Raw genomic sequence first — 19,000 nt, forward strand, 5'->3', positions numbered from 1 at the left:
GCTGAAGACTCTAAGGTTGCCCAAGCTGCCCTAACAAACCTCAGAAAGCCCCAGCAGATTAATCTTCCTGAATGAAAATCTTTTTCTCATTCACAGGCTAGAAACTAGTTTCAGTGGAATGCATGTTTAAATCTGCATCATGGGACTTTTCTCTCCTTTTTAATACACAGCAACAACCACGATCCAAAGAGGAACCAAAACCCAAATGAAGGAATTTGGCTGTCCACTTCTTATTCAACTTTCAGAAACATTTATATTCAACTTGCCTAGAAGACCACCTCTGTAAGAATTCCACATGAAAAAAACCTCCCTCCAAAAATCAGAAAATTTTGTACCTGATACACATCGGTCCAACAAATGCATTTACAGGATAACTAATGATTAAGCAAGTAGCCAGACCGTACAGTTGCTTCAGCTGACTTGCAAAAACAATGTTTTCATAAGCTAAAACACTCCACATGAACTACATCCATACACTGGCAAGCAGCTTTTATCAAGAATGCCACAATGATAAAACCCTGAAATATATCAGCTAAGAATGATAAACCAGCAAGAAACACAGAGAAAATGACCTGGTAGCACAAAAAGGCTTACTAGCAAACCCAGGTAAAGCTAGATTACATCGAGGCAGGCTCACAACACAGGCAGAAGCTCACTAGGTATCACAGACATTATCATGATTTCCAGGCACATCAAGACCCGTGCTGCCACGTCTGCAGAATAAGCCACACTACAGCTGCACCAGTCTGCTGAGAAAAACATCCTTACAGAAGTGGGGAAAGCATCATCCTGTCCCTTAGAAGTAAAAGGTTACCACAAGGAACAGCAACACTTCAAAATATCCATGCACAGACATTCAATTTACTTCTCCCAACTCAAACGCTGTAGTGCAAAAGGATGGCTTTAGAATTTTATTTTATGTTTTTTTTAAGCTCATTTGGCCAGAATGTGGGGTTAATGTCTCTATTCAAGCTACTTATTTGCAGAAAGCACACAGTGCCCTCCAATACAGTACATCTGATCTGCAGGCACCAGCGTCCTATTTGGGGGCACCACCCTGGTGGCTGAGAGTACCCTGAATATCACGATTCACCCAGTCATGTGCCATCTCTGCTGTGACTGCAAAAGGCAGTGGGAGCTTTTGCTTCATATGCACTTTTAAAGATCAAGACCAAGAATTCAAAGGGCTCCAGGAACTCTGAGGTCAAGTCATGCCCAAGAGATTTAGTAGTGCAAAAAGAAAAGTGTCATTGAGAGTTATGATACTAGCCAACAGCAATAAAATCAAGACTTAACGTATTTCCAACTCACAGAAACTTCGAAAAAAATAATGTTCTAAATTTGTGAGACACAGCTTTCCTCTCTAAGAACATCGGGACCCTTAGAGCATCAGTAATGTCAAAAGAGGTGGTCGGGAGGAAACTTCTGTAAGAAGAAAGAGTAGCACTTCAACTACCTTTCAATTTCCCTGACTCGGGTATCTGCGAAGGACTGCTTTGGAGATACAGGTCAATGCTTAATGCACTGTCTTTACAGAGAGCATTTTTTTCCTCAGTATACTAAATTAATTGTTTGAAAAGCCTCACCAGAAAGTACATGGAAATAAAGGCTTCTAAATGCGTACAATTTTTTTCTTCCATAAAAAAAAAGCACCACGTATCATACAGTGATACTTAAATCAATTCTGAAGTTTTAACACTTAAGAGAGACAACACTTTTCAAACTTGACACAACAGGAATACTGAAAAAGTTACTGCATTAAAAAAAAAAAGTTAAGCTCATACAAAGTTTGGACTCGGCAATGATCCTTGTTTTACTCCAATGAAAACTATTTAGAACTGCAGCCAGATGTTGCTGAATGCCAGGCTTATTCCACAATATTCATTTGTGCATGGAGTGAAGCCTAGAGGCAAGGGCAAGATTCCATTTCCCAGTAGATATTTTGTGCTCTAATCAAAGCATGCAGCTTTGCAATGCACCAAGAAGGCCACGTAACCTACGTTTCATTTTCTGCTCCATTGGTCTTGTTCTTGCGCTGCTTCTGCTCATTGCTTGCTGGAGGGGTCTGTCCCATTGCAGGCGGCTTCCGTTTCGCTAACATTTTTCGTTGTCTTTCTATTTCTTCCCGCTGGGAATTTATCCTTTCCTGTTGCCTGGAAAGCAGAGAGTAGAAAAAACATGAAGCAGATAACTAATGGTATGTACTTGGTTGTCTTCAGCATCTGTTCTTAACAGATTGGAGCAATGAATTTCAAATCAGTTGTACTTGTAAGATTAGTAACAAAATATTTTTGTACAGAAAAGGGGGATGTGCCAAACATTATGACTCAGATTTTTAAAGGTACTTTTACATAAAAGGGGATTCTTTTCCTGGCCCACAGAAACCTTTCAGTAAGTGAAAGGTTTTATTCATGCAGAGGATATCCAAAACCAAGGAATTGCTAACCTCACGGAAAACCCAGCGATCCATGGTAAGTCACTAACTTTCCACACACTTTTTCCTAGAAGGCTCTGTTCTAAATCTCAGACTTTCCTGTTAAAACTATTCCTGAAGTCTGGTGCTGTCTGAGAAAGTATCCTTATACTTCAAGGGTACAGTTAAACTATCCTTAGTTCTCTGAAACATAACCAACACCATTCCCAATTTCACTAAGAAAACAGTCTCTCCTCCAAGATAAAAAGACCAGCTTAAAACATTTTACAGTGATAAAAGCACTCTTGAAATTTCAAGACTAAATGATTTGAGCATTTACATACTTAATTCTAAAAGAGACTGAGACTGCAGGTAACTATTCCAGAAGTATTTCTTCCATGTCTTACAGCACAAACTAAGGAAGAATTATAAACTCCTTAATCTGTGCCTAACAAGAGCTGCACCTCCCTATCAGACTACAGAGAAGTGATATGATTTTAAAGGATCAAACATAGCGTTCTCTACTGCAATTAATTTGCCAAGTCCTACTTAAAGGTCTAGGCCAGGTGGGAATTGACTGGGTATTTCCATTAACATCCTGCATAAAAGGGTCTCTGATCTTCATTTCCAGGTTTCTGCAGCCCCTTTGATCACTGTTACCAGGAGGCAAAAAAAGTTAAATAGTATGGATTTTCTTTTAAGCTTCTCTACTTTCCACTTAAAAAAAAAAAAAAAAAAAAAAAAAAAAAAGCAGCTAATTAGCCTTCCTTGACTAATACATGCAAGTATGAAAATCAAATTGATTGACTCACAATACGTGTGAGAATTTGGTCCACCCCTTCACCCTAAGCATTGCACAGCCAGGTAGGTGCACTAAGAATACCCAACAGGGCAGCCTACTGCTTTCCAACCCAGAGGTCAACTCAAAGAATTTGATTCCAGTTCAAGTCTCTGGAGGTTTAAGTGGAAACGTATTTCTCACTTCAGTGCAAAAACATTCCCCATTGTCAGTAGCTGAGTTCCTATCTGATCCTTTCATGCATCAGTCACATCATTCTCACATTTTGACATGCAAGACATCACACACAACTGCTTAGTTTTTCCGTCTCTGCCTCTGAAGTTAAAGACAACTCTGTCCTCACTTGATGAGGTTCTGGAAGGCATAGCCATCTGTCCACTGCTCGGTGAAAGACGCCCCATGCCGCACCGTAGTGAAGTGACCTAGCCTCAATCGATCCTGCATGCTCTTATCTCTGCATGCCATCTTCTCCTGTTTTGACTGAAAACAAAATAAAACACATGTAAAAATAGAAGCCATAAATTAGCAGCTAAGAGCTGTGCTGTGTTTTAAATCACTACCAATTCTTACCACTTTCCATTGTTTCAGTACTGCTTATCTGAAACCCAGCTGAAAATCATTCATCAAATTATTGCTGGTGCTTCACACTGATCTGACAGGCATTTGTTTGACTGCCTCCTTTGTGACTTTTCAGCCTCACCTTTCCTTCCCCATTACTGCTTGGGCAGCTAACCCATTCTATGATCAGTTGAAATCAGTCTAGCAGTAGGATTAAAACTATCCCTTTGAATCAGTAACTTAGCTGGACTCCAGACGTGCCTCTGATCAGGCCCTTATTCACAGAAACAGGAGATGAAGGAAGAAAGTGCACCTTGAATCACTGTTACGACTAAGGTACAGCAATCAGCCAGTTCAGTCCTAGACTCGCACCACTCCCAGAAGTGACACAATCTCAGTTGGGTCACCAACATGCATAAAAACTGGTGGTGGTGTCTGCAACAGAGCGTTTCCAGTAAGTGAGAGAAAATTTCCAAGGCCTGAGACGAGAGCAGCAAAGTTTCAGTTAGGATTAAAGATGAACCAGCAAAGCTCCTCCCTGGAGCTACAAACCACGTACCTGAATGCCAGGTCTACCTAGCACCTAGCCCAGAGTTACAAAACCTCCCAGAAAGAGGAGTCCCATTCAGTCAAGAACAATCAGCTCTGTGACAAAATCAACTCAAACAGACTGCATGTACTGGCCAGCACCCTGGTAGTTTTGCCCATCCAGTGCCCACAAACAATACATGTAATTGGCCAACAGGTGAAAGGGCAATCAAACCCCCACATTGTTTAACCATCAGGAAATCTGGAAATCTTTCAACACCAAAGCAGGCTGGATGCTGGTAAACAGCAGCCTGGCACTTTCCCCAGTGTCTTTAATGGGTTGTTTTGAGTGTTATACAAAGCAACGATCTCCAACTTTGCCATTTGAAAGAAGGAAAGGTCTAAATCACTTGCCCATGTCACAGAGCGTATCTGGCAGTTTCACTGCACAATGGGATATTGCTCCTGTATTGCCAGAGCTGGACAATGTTGCTTTTCAGGTGTATGAGTTTCCAAATCAAGTAACGCCTACTGCATTTAGAGCTCAGACTATTTCACTTAAGCAAGGGAGATCACTCTTTGAGACTGTGGAAAGTAACCAAACCAAAATATTCTGAACCACTTCAGTCTTAGGATTACATTCCTATTTGCAGAGAAATAATTCAAGACAGAATTCTAGTTGTCTTTTATCACTAAAGCAATAGGAGCAGGTTTTCACTGCTCAAAAGAAGGTAGAGAAGTTTTCAAGGACACGAACTGTGACTTCAGAGATGTGGTAAGTCCCCTGCTCACCTTTTCTATAAGAAGCTTCTTGCTCATCGTTACACATCTATTCAACCGCTCCTTGTACTTCTCCAGCATCTTTTGCTGTTCATCTATCTGCCGTCTCAAATCGCAGTTGGCCTAAAAGTGAACAGAAAAGAAAAGCCTTTGACTTTAAACCACTCAAAGAGCCAAACTAAGCATCACTGAGGAAGAAGTTTCTCCAGCTAGCTCTAGGCATCAGATTAAAGAAAGCAAACCAGCAGGATAAGAAAAAAAGACTAGGTTCCTCTTAGCAAAACATCCAAGCCAAGCTCTCCAATTTTTAACCCACTCAAATCTTATTATCCCTCTAGAACAGGAAAGTGCTATCATCCTGGTTTACATATAAGGAACTAAGGTACAAAGAGACTAAACACAAGCACGAGGATTTTTTTATTTTTGTTTTTTTAAACATTTAAGACTTTGCCACAGCTACCAAGTCTCAAAATAGCTTAGTCATCCCTGGACTATCCTCCCTCTTTAGCCACAATACTGGCAGAGGAAAAGGATGGGGTAACTCCCTTTGCACTCTCAATTAAATTCTGGTTCGAGTTACTATCCATGAGCCCCACTATATAGACTGCTCCCAGCAACAGCTGCTGTTTTTAACACCACCACAGCATACAGCAGGATTTTATGTGCAACCATTTTCATTGATAAAAAGTTAAATTTAACCATCCCCCTTCCAACCAATAGACTGGCTTCTGATTAAACAGCAAATGGTAAAAAAAAAATAAATCTATTTCCTGCTTCATGGATTGTTTTCCACAAACTCACATGCCCCTGTGATGTCTCTATGAGCTTGTCATAGCTCTTTTAGGTGCTGAGACCAGACACACGGAGAGAGCCTTCCCTCTTCTGCCTTTAATGTGTTTTCTAATCCTTTTCAACACTTCACAAGAGATGCCTCTCCAGCTGATGAAAGCTAAATCAATTAGAACTCCTCCATTAAGACAAGATCCTTGATTTAAAGGTATTTATCTTTTACTGAAGAATACTAATGGGTTAAGAGAAGCTTTATTCTTTCGGTTTGACCAAAAAACGTTCTCCTCATCTCTGTACATGTCACAGACTCTCATGAACGAGTATTTTTTAATACAATTTCCCAGTCTACTGAGAGGCTACTGAACATGCTGCTAAACAAAAAGCAGAGTCAGCTCCTCAGTACTTAGAAGAGGGGAGTAATTCTGCAGAGAAACATTAGGTTAGCTAGCAAAATACGCAAGTGTGCAACAGATCAAAGAAAGGCCAACAACACTGCTGAGCTATGATGACTCTGCACTGTATAGCCACAGTTACTGCTATACTGCTTGTGGATTCAAGCAGGCCCAAACAGAGTATCTACAAGCCAGACAATTATCTTGCAAGTAAGGGATGACCAGATTTGTTTTACCCTGCAAGTGTTGGTTCTACAAATGGTATACAAAATCCTGCTCTGCAGCCTCGCTGGCAAGTGCATTCTAGGTATCTTTAAATAGCAGCTTTTAGAAGAGTTGTCCCAGTTTAAATACTTACTCTTAGCAAATCATCTATTCTCCCCTCCTTCTTCTCCAAGTCAGAGTTCTTACTGTTTTCTAGTGCAGATATTTTTTCCATTGTGAGGTCAGACTGTAGGGAAAAATAACCATAAACCACATTTAGGAAAAACAGACGATATTTCAGATATGTAACATCACAGTGTAACCCCCTCTGAACAGTTAGGCCTAAGAAGAAGGAACTGATCCCCCGCATCCTAGCCGTCGGGGGGAAGAACTTTCTCCATTCTTCATTTTCTTATTGCATGGTGGGCTCCTCCAGCATAGGAGATTCAGTCAGCTAGCACAAAGCTGCTCTGGAGAACACAAACTGGTAACACATAAAGGGCTACAATATCTATCCTCTGTGTCCTGCAAATTTTGTTCTTATAGTTGAGTTCTGCCCACTCCTTGGTGGTCTCTGATATTCACTGTCCCTTCCTGCAGTGCAACATAGCTTGTACAGGAAAAACACTTAGGAAAAAAACCCCATCAAATCCCAACCCTCAGCTGGAATATCAAATTTATGAGATCTTTCATGGGCACAGACAACCACCTGCTAGAGAAAAGACAACACCTGTGGGTTCTAAGGTTGTCTTGACAGAAAACACAGGTCTCCATTTTAAAAATATTATAACAGATCGACAGCAGGAATATTAGGTGCAAGCCTTTGTTTCTAACAAACTGATGTATTAGTGCTCACTAGGGACAGGAGCTTTATAGTTTTTGAGCAAAACCTGTTTGGAAAGTTTTATGGGGTGCAGCACATCTCAAATACCTTCACCAATGAAGTGAGAGTCATACCCAGGAACAGAAGACAAAAGACATATACTACATTCTCTAGCAGTAGGAATATTTCAAACTCAGCACTCTCATTAATGAGTGGGGAAGAAAGAAGAAAAGGTGAAGAAGTCAGTATGTACATGAACACAGCATCTAAAATACCCAAGTCAACACAAAGGAATCTCTCCCCGTGACTGCATACACAGATTTCACATTTATGGCTAGCAAGAACTATCCTGGTTCTGAGAAGAGTTAGCAGACACTTACCTGTGGAGTTGTTATATAACTGTTCTCCAAATTTCAGGCTTGCCTGGAAGCCAACACCATGAAGTAAGAGACAAACTTGGCTGACTGTTGCTTCTCTACATATGCCCAGTGTGGGAAAGATCAAAAAGAACACCAGCCAGCATTGCACATCAAGCAAGATGAGCCTAAATCCCAAAAGACAAAGAGGAGGCCTGGGCAGGTTACCTCACTTCTGCCTTAACTTAGTTTACGCTTCCTGACAGCCTGCAGGAAGCATGTGTGACAAAAGCTTTTGTCACTGAAGGCAACAAGAAGGCTGTCTCTTGAAAACCTACGCTGCATCCACTCGCCTAAGCAGCAGAAAGTTTCTTAAGTGACTTATGTCATTTCGCCAAATGCACAGACATGCTTGCACTGTGTCAGATGAAGTCATGTTTCAGGATGCATGCTCTTACATGCGACTTCATCACAACTCACCTTGCCTCAGAGCACTTGGAGGGCCCTAGCACTGACTGAAAATGCTAAGAAAATCATGCTCATGCTGACTTGCTTTTGTCATTGCCAGAAGTGATTCAAACTGGAAATCACTGAAGATCTTTTTTTTTTAACCTATCAACTCCAAACATGTTTGGAAGGGAAAAACAAGAATGTATACATGTCCTCATCACGCAGCCAAGCATCTTCCTGGATTCTTTGCCTGAAGTGTATGCTACATCTAGACCTCTGGAGAATATCATGAAGCTGAGCATTGGCAGAAAGCACACTCAGATAATGTCTTGCCCTTTTCAAAGAACATGGACCATGTTAAGCACAGAAAAGAATAAAAACATCTTGCTCATTGCAGATGGGACGTCTATTTTAAGCATGGGTGTTGGGACAGCAAAGATTGAAAGATATCTCTGGCAGGTTCTTGAGTTATAGCATCATTCTCACACAAGAATTCTCCATGCACTAGCAAGAAACAGGGATCTTCACAGACCAGCATTTTAACAATACAGACAACAAATGTGACCCTAGTAACAACAGCTCAGAGACTTAGGCTAGTAAGTATTCCCAGAGGTAGAACTGCTCTTCTTCATGCACAAAGAACTTGTACCACCTGCTGGGGAAATGGAGAATGAACTTCCCCCAGCAGTAAAATCATCTCTGACACACACCGATGTGAGAAAATGATTGACACAAAACTGATTGTTTAAAAATCACTCAAGGGAAGGGTCAGTCACAGGGACATCAGAGATGAAAATCAAAGAAGATTAAAAGCAGACTTGGAGAAGAAATAAGCAAGGTGCATTGCAAATAAAGCTGAACATCCTTACAAGCAACAGAAGAAGATGACACAGCTAAAAGTAAATCTTGCCATAAAGCCACAAGAAGAATCTTAACAATTGAAAAGGCACCAAAAAGACAGCAGTACGGTCAAAAGAGCTACTCCTCTTCCTGAGTCCAGGTCAGTGAAGCTGCTGAGAAGCACTGTCAGGAATACATCACGTTCCTCCTTGACAGGACAAACTATTCCATGGGTGTACTCTGCAGAGGTCAAAGGACTTCCAGCTAGACTGTGGATATTTGTACTGTAAGCAGCGTGGACGCACCCATGACCCAGTGCTTGAATAGAGGCATTCACAACTATCACTCAGGTTTCCTTCACGTCTTCACTTACAGAGAGAGGAAGAACATTCAGGATACAGCAGAACTGAAGCAGACAGAGCTAAGGTGCTCCTCCCCTCAGCACATTCACACACAGCTGAAGAACTGTCCACAGTATTGACACAGAAAAGCCTCGGTAACAGACTGGACAAACTCCAGTAGCAGCAACTGAAAGCATCCTTTACAGGATAAGGAACAAAGTTCAGAGTGATTCACTTCAATCAGTAGTTACAGACTGAGTTGGGACTAGTGGCTCTTTTCACTAGAAACATTACGTCTACTACAAGTGGCACCCTCTGGCATGGAAGACAATCTGCATCAAGCTTCAATCTCATATCCAAGAGATGTATCGTCTAGTGAGCTATACCTGTGACTGTTTGTGCTGGATGGAAATCTGTTTTTGGGAAGTGCAGGAATGCTCAGTGTTCCCTGATCCGGTAGAAGATGGGCTGCCTTGCTGGGCCTGTAAAAGAAAGTTAGGGTATTGTTATATGCTCCTCAGCATGATCACTAGTGCCCATGCAGATACACTTATCTTTATTCACATGGGAGGTGCAGCCTAGCCTGGGTACCATACTTTCATGTTAAGGTTTAAGAATGCTCTAGAGATTTAGTTCAGTAAAACAAGAGAGTCAGTTTCTTTCAAGAAGCCTGGCCCAACCTGCTAAAAGACAAAGCATTTAAAAGCCCAATATAATTCTTGTCAGCTGAGATTAAGCAAGGCCAAAACAAACACTTCTCACAGCAAGACTCTACTTTGTTCTTTTGCTTTTTTGCATCTATCAGATTAGCCTCTCGTAGCCTATTATTTTGATCTACATAAGATTTTGAGTCATTAAAAATCACACCATTTCATTAAACAAGCAAAGCCTGGGACCTAGAACTCTTCACAAGGAAGAGGAACTTACCAGAAAATGGTAGACTTGGTCATCAATAAACCAGGCTGCACTTGAACCACTGTCTTTGAGCAGAAAAGCTTCAAATTCCCCATCCCTTAACTAGAAACATCCCTTAGGATTCAAATCTTTTCAGAGCTGCTCACCGAGACAAAAGTAAAACAGAGGCCACCTCCCCTCTGTGCCAGCTGCTCATTCTCTAGCCGCTGTTTCGCCAGCATCACCGACATCAGCGTTGGCAGAGCAGAGTGTTCCTCCTGCGGTTCCTTTGCTGTGCTGCCGTCTACCCCATACAGCGGCTGCTCCACTCGCCGCTGTAACACAGTCAAAAAAAATACAATGAGGGTTTTTTTTTTTTTTTTTTTTTAAAAAGTGATTCTCTGACTCTGCCAAAACTGTTGTCAGTGAAGCAGCAGCTCAGAAATGGGCAGGAGGATGGTGAGGATCTGATAACTCAAACAGGACTCCTGGAGTGATTGTTCCAATGGCAGACATCAAAAAGTAGATGAAGTTAACAATTAAAGTAACAAATGAACACAGAGGACAGAATTCCGTGTCAGTTAACACACACCCTTCCTTTGCAAACACATGTGTTTCAGAGCCAATGGGACAAAATAGGTTGTAGATCCAAAAACTCTAGTGCATTGTGATTTTGGTCAATGCATCCAAAATTACACTACTTGATATTTTTTAAGGACTCCTTTTAAAACAGCCAATGTCTCGATACATTCATTATTCTGGTGAAACAAACTGAGTCAGAACTGCTAAATGTCAGCAACCTAACCACGTCTAGGACCCAGACGTCACAGTAAGCTCACTTCTGTCATTATAGCCGGGACCAATCTCCTGCAAGATAAGCAAAGTACTAATGCGTTTCCAAAATCTTTTAAAGATGCATTACATCTCTTAAAGGCCAGCTCTTTTCTCCTGCAGTATACTCATTTTCCAACTGTGATACAGGAACTGGGTTCAATAAGAACAAGAATCATCTGAGCTACACTGATTACAGCACTCAGAATCCCATTGCTCTCGCTTTAAAAACCAGCCCATCACTGCTAAAACTTGGCAGTCTGGGTAATAATCATCTAAGCCCTTCCAAGCTGTAACTCCGGGCCAGGCATATGCCACATAGAAAGTAAACAGTCAGGTCAGGCTTCAGTTTTTCTTAAAAACCTAAATTGCAACCTGAAGCATATTTTCTGGCTAACATTACAAATGTCAAGAGTGTGCTTTCTTCCCCAAAAGAATGCTTGTACATGACAGCGACCTTGCAAGAGTCTGAAGACCTGCAGATCATTCTGATCAAAGGAGAAGCAAGGCAATTCAAAGCAGTCAAGAGATTTGAAGACAAGAAGCAACATTCTGAAGCCATTACAATTCCTCCGCAAGTTCTGATTGCAGAAAATTTCCAGTACAGTATAGATTAACTCACAGGTTTGGAGGAGGTTTGTCTCACTGTGAAAGACATTTTAACACTCTGCTCTCCTCCTGGACCATACTGACATCTGTAATGGGCAAGATACTCAATCTTCTCCAATTTTCACTCATTCCCCCATTTTTGGGGGCTTAGCTCAAACCATTGATATTCAGTTTGTAAGAAGAGGACAGATCTTGCAAATGCACATAATAGTTTGTTGTGAATAAGCAAACATTACAGGTTTAGCTGCAAGAGTAAAGAACAGAAGATAAGAAACACAAAGAACACCTGCGTAAGGAGACAAACTGACCTAGCTGAAACTAACTAATATCAGTATTCACCACATGAGAAATACTCTGTTCAAACTTTTACCTACTTAATACATACAAGTGCAGAAGAAGAAAACCAAAGGAAGAATCCGCTTGTCCCACTATAAACACCTGTAGGGTATCTCATCTGCTGGAATAAAGAACTGTCCCTAATACCTCATGCGTCTGCAACATTCAGAGATGGTACTTCTTTCATTAACTTCTCTTTAAAGAGATGTACTAGTGAATTAATATAAGATAGAAGGAAGGGCCATTCAATTAACAAGATATATTTTAATTTTTATAAACATAAAAAATATCAAGAAGCATTATGTGAAGCTCTCTCTTAAAGCAGCATTACAAAGCTTCCAAAATCTAGCAACGCATATTGAATTCCGAGCAGAGCATGCAGTGTTGGGATTTAGTTGAGTACATATTCACGAACTGTGCAAAGGTCTCTGCAGAATAATGTAATCGGTAAAGACTTTGCATTTGGTTTTCGGAATACTAACCTTTCCCACAATGCTCCATACTTTTGTGACACTCAACAAATGCTGAAAATTTTTAAAGAGGGGCCCAGGCATTGGTCAAAACTAGAGATCAGACACCAGCGCCTCTGAATATTGCTTTGCTAGTTGAAAGAAATTTCTTTAGCTCCTCTGTGCTAAAATGGCTTAAAAATACTGGCTATTTCTTCACATTCATATCTTGCAGAAATGCTGCGACAGCAAAATGGAATTACGTAACAACAACAACAAAGCAACAGATGTGCATTTATACACATTTCTTTGCAAGCTTTTGCGAATGCTCCTTACAAGTCACATGCATGTAAACAGAAGTAAAAGACCTTCCCAATATAATTATGGTATGCATGTTTTTCAGTATACCCAAAGGGTCCAATCAAGATCAGAGTATCATTGTACTTGTGTATAAAAACATATAACACTCCCAACTCGATGGAGAAGTTCATGAGCTACAATGGAATACAAGATAACCAGTATGCCCTTTTATTAAGGACAGCGATCTATCTGTAACCACACAGCATGCTAAAAACATTCATCTTGCATGCTTTAAGCTCAGATATTCATATCAGTTACAACTGGACTAGCCACTGTTACAGCGTCCTAGACATCTGGTTTTGCTGCCTGAACCCAGTTTCAGACTTAAAAAAAAAAAAAAAAAAAAAAAAGAGAGAACTGAATAGAGAATAAGCCAAATCACTCACCAAGAGACACTTCTTTTCTCTTCAGAACCTTTTATTACCCGTCTGAAGCACGGCCACCAACCTAATCAATGCCATGCCACCAGCTCTGTCCCCAGGGAGAACACTTACCGGCAAGGGGTTGGATAAGGAATGCTGCGGTGATGACCTGGCGACAGGCGGCACGCTTCTACCGGGACTGGTTCCTGGGCCACTTCCCCCAGCAAACTGGCCAAAGGAACAGATTTGATCATCAGTAATTCCACAGAGATATTATATTTAAGCAAATTTAACAGACAGAAGAAACACACTAATCTTAAAATGAAGCCTTACAGGCTCCAGGGACTAATTTAAACAAACTGAAGTTGAGCTAAGAGGAAAACCTTAAAATTTCACGCACTGTTTTCAAAAACAACAGCAAAAGTAAGTACTTTAGACAAACATTCACATATGCACCGAGTACATCTTTCATTTTAACACAAAAAGATATAAACTTGCACACTTGGATACAGATCAACTATTTACTGGAAAGAATTAGGAAGACTACTCCCTATGAGATGTGTCTAACTGTGCACCACAGAAGTGGTAAGAACTGTACACCTCTACTGAAGCATCTGTGCCAGTCACTGTTAAAGACAGGATGGGTAAGCAGCTGGGCAACTGGTCTAGTCGGTACACAAATTCTTATGTTCCTGCACCACACAGTGTACCACACTTATAAAAAACTTGAGCCAGGAAAAAAGTAAGCACTAATAAGCACTTGATTTCTGACTCTAAGTTACTCAGTAAATAAAGAGCAAACTTAAGAGAAAAGCTAGAGCTCTGGATTGCACAGACCTAGAATAACTTCAGGGACTATACAATAAAAAGAATATTGATTATTAGAATGTCCATCGCTGTTTTGGGGAGGGGCCTCCATCTCTTGTGTGGTGCCAGCCTCTCATGGCAAGCTTTTCTAAAGAGGGAACCCTGTAAACAACTTCCTACTCAAATCAGCACGACTTTGCAGGTAGGTTCTTTTGCAGCACTGCATCAGTATCAGAATAGGTTTGCACACTAGGAGATACCCTCATATGAGATCCAGGTTCCAACAGAAGTCAACCTCCAACATACACTTATGTGGCTGCTCTTTTAAAAAGAGCAGCAAAAAATGGCTTTATGAACTGTTCAAAAAAACGTTAATTTAAGAAACAACTTCCAAAAATCTCATATCCTCTACCTAGTCAGATTTGAGCATATCAGGTTAACATCATCAATTAATGACTCCAAGCTATTATTTAACATGATGGATCAAGTAACGGAAGTCATATTACAGACTTCCATCTACAGATTTTGCATAATGTGAATTCAAGCAGATTTCTCAAATAATGTAAAGATGCTTACCTCAAAATAATCACTAATTTTATGTCCTCTAGGAGTGCCTTTTCCTAAAAAGGAAAACAAAGGATGAAAATAAGAGTTGATTATTTTTAAGTGCAGAAGTTATGATGCCATTTTGAAAAACTACTCCTATATTTTGACACTCCTTTCCCCGTAGAAAGGTGGAACACCTATGACAACAAAAGCTTCTGCACAACAAAAGACTGCCCCAGGGTTACAGCTCTTGTGCTGTTGTTGGGAGGGTTTACAGTTGACAATTCAATTAACTCTCAATTCCAAACATGTCAAATCCAATCAAACAGTATTTGCACTTGCTAAAGTACTTAGAAAACACTAAATGTCATTGAATGTTGCATAGTTCTCCAAAATTTCCTTCAAGATAAGGACAGAGCAAAGGGTACTTTTACTCCTCTGCCTTCAGGTAAATTACTGCATATCAGATCTCTCAAGCATTCCTATAAGAGTTAGAAAGATAATTAGTGGTGGCTTAATACCAGCTCGTTAAAACTTAACCCTTTTCTCTTATTATAATATTATCAAAGCAGTTCCGTCAATACAATCCTCGTTACTTCCTTGTTGAAAAATGAAAGAAATAGAAAACTGCCCCTATGCCCATTTGCTAGAAAACTGGGGCTTGAACACGCTGGGTTTTTCGTAGTACTCTGAGACAGTACTGACTGCTTTATACTTGAGCACAGTTTGTTCTCTATTTGTTAGAGTAAGTTCTCACCATAACAAGGCAGGCATACGTCTCAAAAAGCAAGGAAGAGAGTACAGCCTGTATTTTGAAGTCTGGCTGCTGTATATGTAGTGATGTGGGACCAAAACAACACTTCAGAGAAGCCATACTAAGCCTTTCGGCAGTCTGTCCCATAAAAACGCAATAGTTTGTGCGAATAAGCTGAAGATGAGTATTTTCCTGCCAATGAGGATAACAAGGCTCCCAGAAGAGAACTACACCATCATGGAGTAGTTTATAACAAGCTGCCTGACACACCCTTGAGAAGAGCCATTAGTTTCCTAGGACACTGACTGTGCAAAACGTGCACAAATTACCAACCGTTCAGAAATCCTGCAGCAGGGTCAGGAGAATGAATTACCTTGACTGGTCTCATATGCTTCTGCTTTCCTTTTTCTATTCCGCTGGTCATTCTGTTTTTTCTCAGGAGTCTGTTAAACAATACTTCAAAATTAACATTTCTGCAGTTATTCCAAGATTTAAAGAAAATGCCAAAACACAATAATCTGCTCCATATCCCCAGTGGCCATTTCACTTCTCTGGTGCATTTGTTTCTACTGCTGGTACTTAAAGAAACAACTGCTCTCAAATAGCTGCTACCTTCTGATATATGTGCTGCAGAAAGGAGAGAACATGGTTAGGAGTAAGGTTAATTTTTTTTTTTCCTATTTCAGCTGCAGCAAGCCAGCCTCTACTGACCAGTTACCTCACATGGTTAGCAGAACAAGTTCAAACACTTATAAAAACCTATGTAAACCATTTCACAGCAATCACAGTACTGGTACAAGAGGAGTAATGACAAGAGGTTTGAGTACAGACATCCAAATTTGCAGTCCAGTGGCTACCCACAGTCTACCAGGACAATTCATCTTGCCTGTAGCTAATGGTTCTTCCCAAAGCCCTTTGCAGATGGCTACAAAAACTATCCTGTCCACTGGTGCACAACTGCAACCTTACACAAAACAAGGCAGAGCTCCCCAAGATGGCAGCCAGGAGAAAGCTGCCACAGATGCAGCAATTCATCTGGACATATCTCTCATTAAAGTCAAGGGTCAGTTGCATCTGCCATTTCCTGAGCAACCAGAGACCTGAGGGGCAGCTTATCAGTGGGCAGCAATATATTTATGCACAGGCACAATACAGAGCACAGGTGGACAGCTTGAAGCCTCCAGAAGCGTCAGGCCTGTCTGTCTGTACAAGGCTAGCAAACCTAGAGATGCGAGGGTGGAGAAGACCCTGGCTCGGTGTCACTTATGTAGCCAAACCTGCTGAAAACATTAGGAAGCACTGCACTAGAAGCAGCTTACTGAGATTGCTGGAAAGAAAGATACCTTGTCATTTCCATCCCCAACATCATTTTAAAACCATCTCTTATTCCAAAGGGTCCCAAATAATTTCCAAGCTATATGCTTTACAGTCACTGCAGCCACCACTAAACTATAGCCTGGGGGCAGGAAGAAAACCACAGTGTGCAAAACACAACTCTGGGGGAGGGAAAACGATGGCCAGAAAGTTTGTGGTAAACCTAAGTTTCATGCTCTTTGGAAACCAAAGTCCAAAGTACCCTGTTTAAAGATCTCTGCCAAAAGACTTGCACACAGTAAGCACAGAAATCAATCTACCTCCTTTAATAGGATAAAAAGGATAAAGCTGACACAGCCAGACTCTAAACCTGGCTGTGTCCCCAGCGGATGCTGGACATCTACAGTCCCATGTTACCAGCTGGGCAGTCACCGACATGTCATTGTTTTGGTAAGAGGATGAAGGGGATGTTAAGACAAAGGTGGCTATTGTGTCTGCAAAGCACTTTTTAGAATGAGGGGACTGAAAACTCCGTAACTATCTAGAGACTTGCTGTACCAGCTCCTGTATGTGTAGAAGTCAGTGACATAGCCTCCTCACTGTGTAGTGAAGAGCAACTCATGAACAGCGTTGGCGTGACTGTAACACCACAGCCTCCATTACAGCCTCCATGGAACTGTAACCATATTAATGAGATTCAGTTTAAGTTGTTTTTCCATTCAAGTACTTACGTAACAAAAATTACACATAACATTATCTGTTACAGACTGAAAAAGCAAGGAACGGTAGTTTTGATTATGTCAGCTTGGCCAATTTAAATCACTCCACAGAAGTTCATAAAAAAACCCGAGCAAAATGCGAACAAATACCCAGTTTTCCACTATTAACTATACTCACTTGTACGGAGTTTAAGATACTGCATTCTCAAAATACTTAGCTTCACTAGACACCTCATATCAGTACTGTCATGTAATAGAGGGAAATGTGATCCAAAACTTACCTGATAACCATGTGGAAAGTTCTTTAAATGCATAAGCAAATGCATTTGAGATTTTGCTTTATTAATGTGGAATTTTAAAATAAAGATGTAACTCTACAATTCATTTTGCTGCTTTAGCAAGTGTTTTGAAATACTTAATCCTAAAGCAGTGAGATTAAACAGGGACAAAGCATCAATTTTCACCTCCCCACACTTCCACAGAGCAATTCATAAAAATGCTCCGCTTTGTACAGACTTCTGCAAACTTGAGTATTTGATAGGTAAGGCAAACTTTTCCATTAGTGCTCTTTGGCTTTTTATTTGGCCCAAACTGTATCCAAAACCAGCAAATAAATCACAATGCAGCTGAAAATTTCATAAGCTGAGCTTTATGAATGCTGTGTTTTGGGGGTTGGGTAAAATCTGCCTGCTATGGTGGGAAGCTTCAAGGACGACTGTTTCACCGCATGGTCCAAAGACCATACGGTTAAGATCCAGACTAAATACTTCCACTAGTCCCTTTCACCCCCAAAACAAAGAATGCTGTCACTCACTCTCACACAATTCCTTCTATGTTTTGAGTTCAGTCATGTCCACCTTAAACCCGATTACCATGAGGATTTGTGCCTGCTTACCTCCAATTCTTTATCACTCAGGGAACCCACGCTGCACAAGCTCTGGTTGGAAGACTCACTGTTTAATGGACCCTAGTGAAAAACAAGCAAAGACTGTTAGAAACAACTTCCACACAAGGCAGATACATTCTATCAAACATTGCATCTCTGGGCTAACTACCCTGCTCTAAGTCAGGTGGATAAATCAGCAACACAGGTCAAATACCTAGACACATGATGGGGCACTAAAACACTTCAGAAGTCATTTGGAGCAAGATGAAGCTGGACTACCAGTTGGACACTCTTTTCTCAGTATACTGATCCAGCCGTTGCAATGATATTGCTGCATCAGTTTATATCCTAACTGCTCTATTTAACCACATCCACAAAACAGCCAAGACAGTATTTGTAGAAGTCTAAGACAACTGGTTTGAGAAACAAAACTTCTGATGTGTTGAGTAGCAGTCATTCCAAGCTCAGCTCTTCAGGCAAGCATCTGCTTGACCTGGGCTAAGAATTCAGAAGCATCTTCCATCTGGCCAGGCAGCTATTACTGTTATCAGATGCTGGCAGTACCACTGATTTTTTTTTTAGATGTGTATTTTTTTATGCTTTTTTTAACACTAAGAAAGTGAACAAGTGAAAGCTGTGTCAACAGCAGTACAAATGGCACCCATAAGACAATCTCTCCCACTAGGCTATTTTATGGACCCATGGCTGACCTGCCAACAGAGCAGTTGCTCCTACCAAGCTAAAGCACAAATTCAAGAGGCTGGAATAGAGTTACCAAAATAGCATCCAGGTACCTACAGAAGTCTGCCTGCATCTTTGCAGGCTCTACTGGATCCACATCTGCATTTTTACGTATCCAA

At 40.9% G+C, this 19,000-nt stretch overlaps 1 protein-coding gene across 5 annotated transcripts in view; it reads right to left on the reverse strand.

The window, feature by feature from the left end:
* The window catches only part of TLK2 (tousled like kinase 2), a 44,138-nt gene that overhangs the window by 14,871 nt on the left and 10,267 nt on the right, over positions 1–19,000 (reverse strand). For 2 of the 5 annotated variants that reach the window (XM_030022564.2, XM_030022562.2), the window contains exons 3-12: positions 18,150–18,221; positions 15,595–15,664; positions 14,498–14,541; positions 13,247–13,342; positions 10,335–10,502; positions 9,660–9,755; positions 6,618–6,710; positions 5,091–5,201; positions 3,556–3,692; positions 2,001–2,153 (exon numbers count right to left, since the gene is read on the reverse strand). In XM_030022564.2, the coding sequence (XP_029878424.1) occupies positions 2,001–2,153; positions 3,556–3,692; positions 5,091–5,201; positions 6,618–6,710; positions 9,660–9,755; positions 10,335–10,502; positions 13,247–13,342; positions 14,498–14,541; positions 15,595–15,664; positions 18,150–18,221 (1,040 nt within the window). Of the gene's footprint in view, positions 1–2,000; positions 2,154–3,555; positions 3,693–5,090; positions 5,202–6,617; positions 6,711–9,659; positions 9,756–10,334; positions 10,503–13,246; positions 13,343–14,497; positions 14,542–15,594; positions 15,678–18,149; positions 18,222–19,000 lie in introns of all 5 variants that reach the window. The other 3 variants (XM_030022570.2, XM_041125535.1, XM_030022569.2) reach the window with 3 other exon arrangements.

This window comes from Aquila chrysaetos, chromosome 8, assembly GCF_900496995.4.
Source record: "Aquila chrysaetos chrysaetos chromosome 8, bAquChr1.4, whole genome shotgun sequence".
Lineage (NCBI taxonomy): Eukaryota > Metazoa > Chordata > Aves > Accipitriformes > Accipitridae > Aquila > Aquila chrysaetos.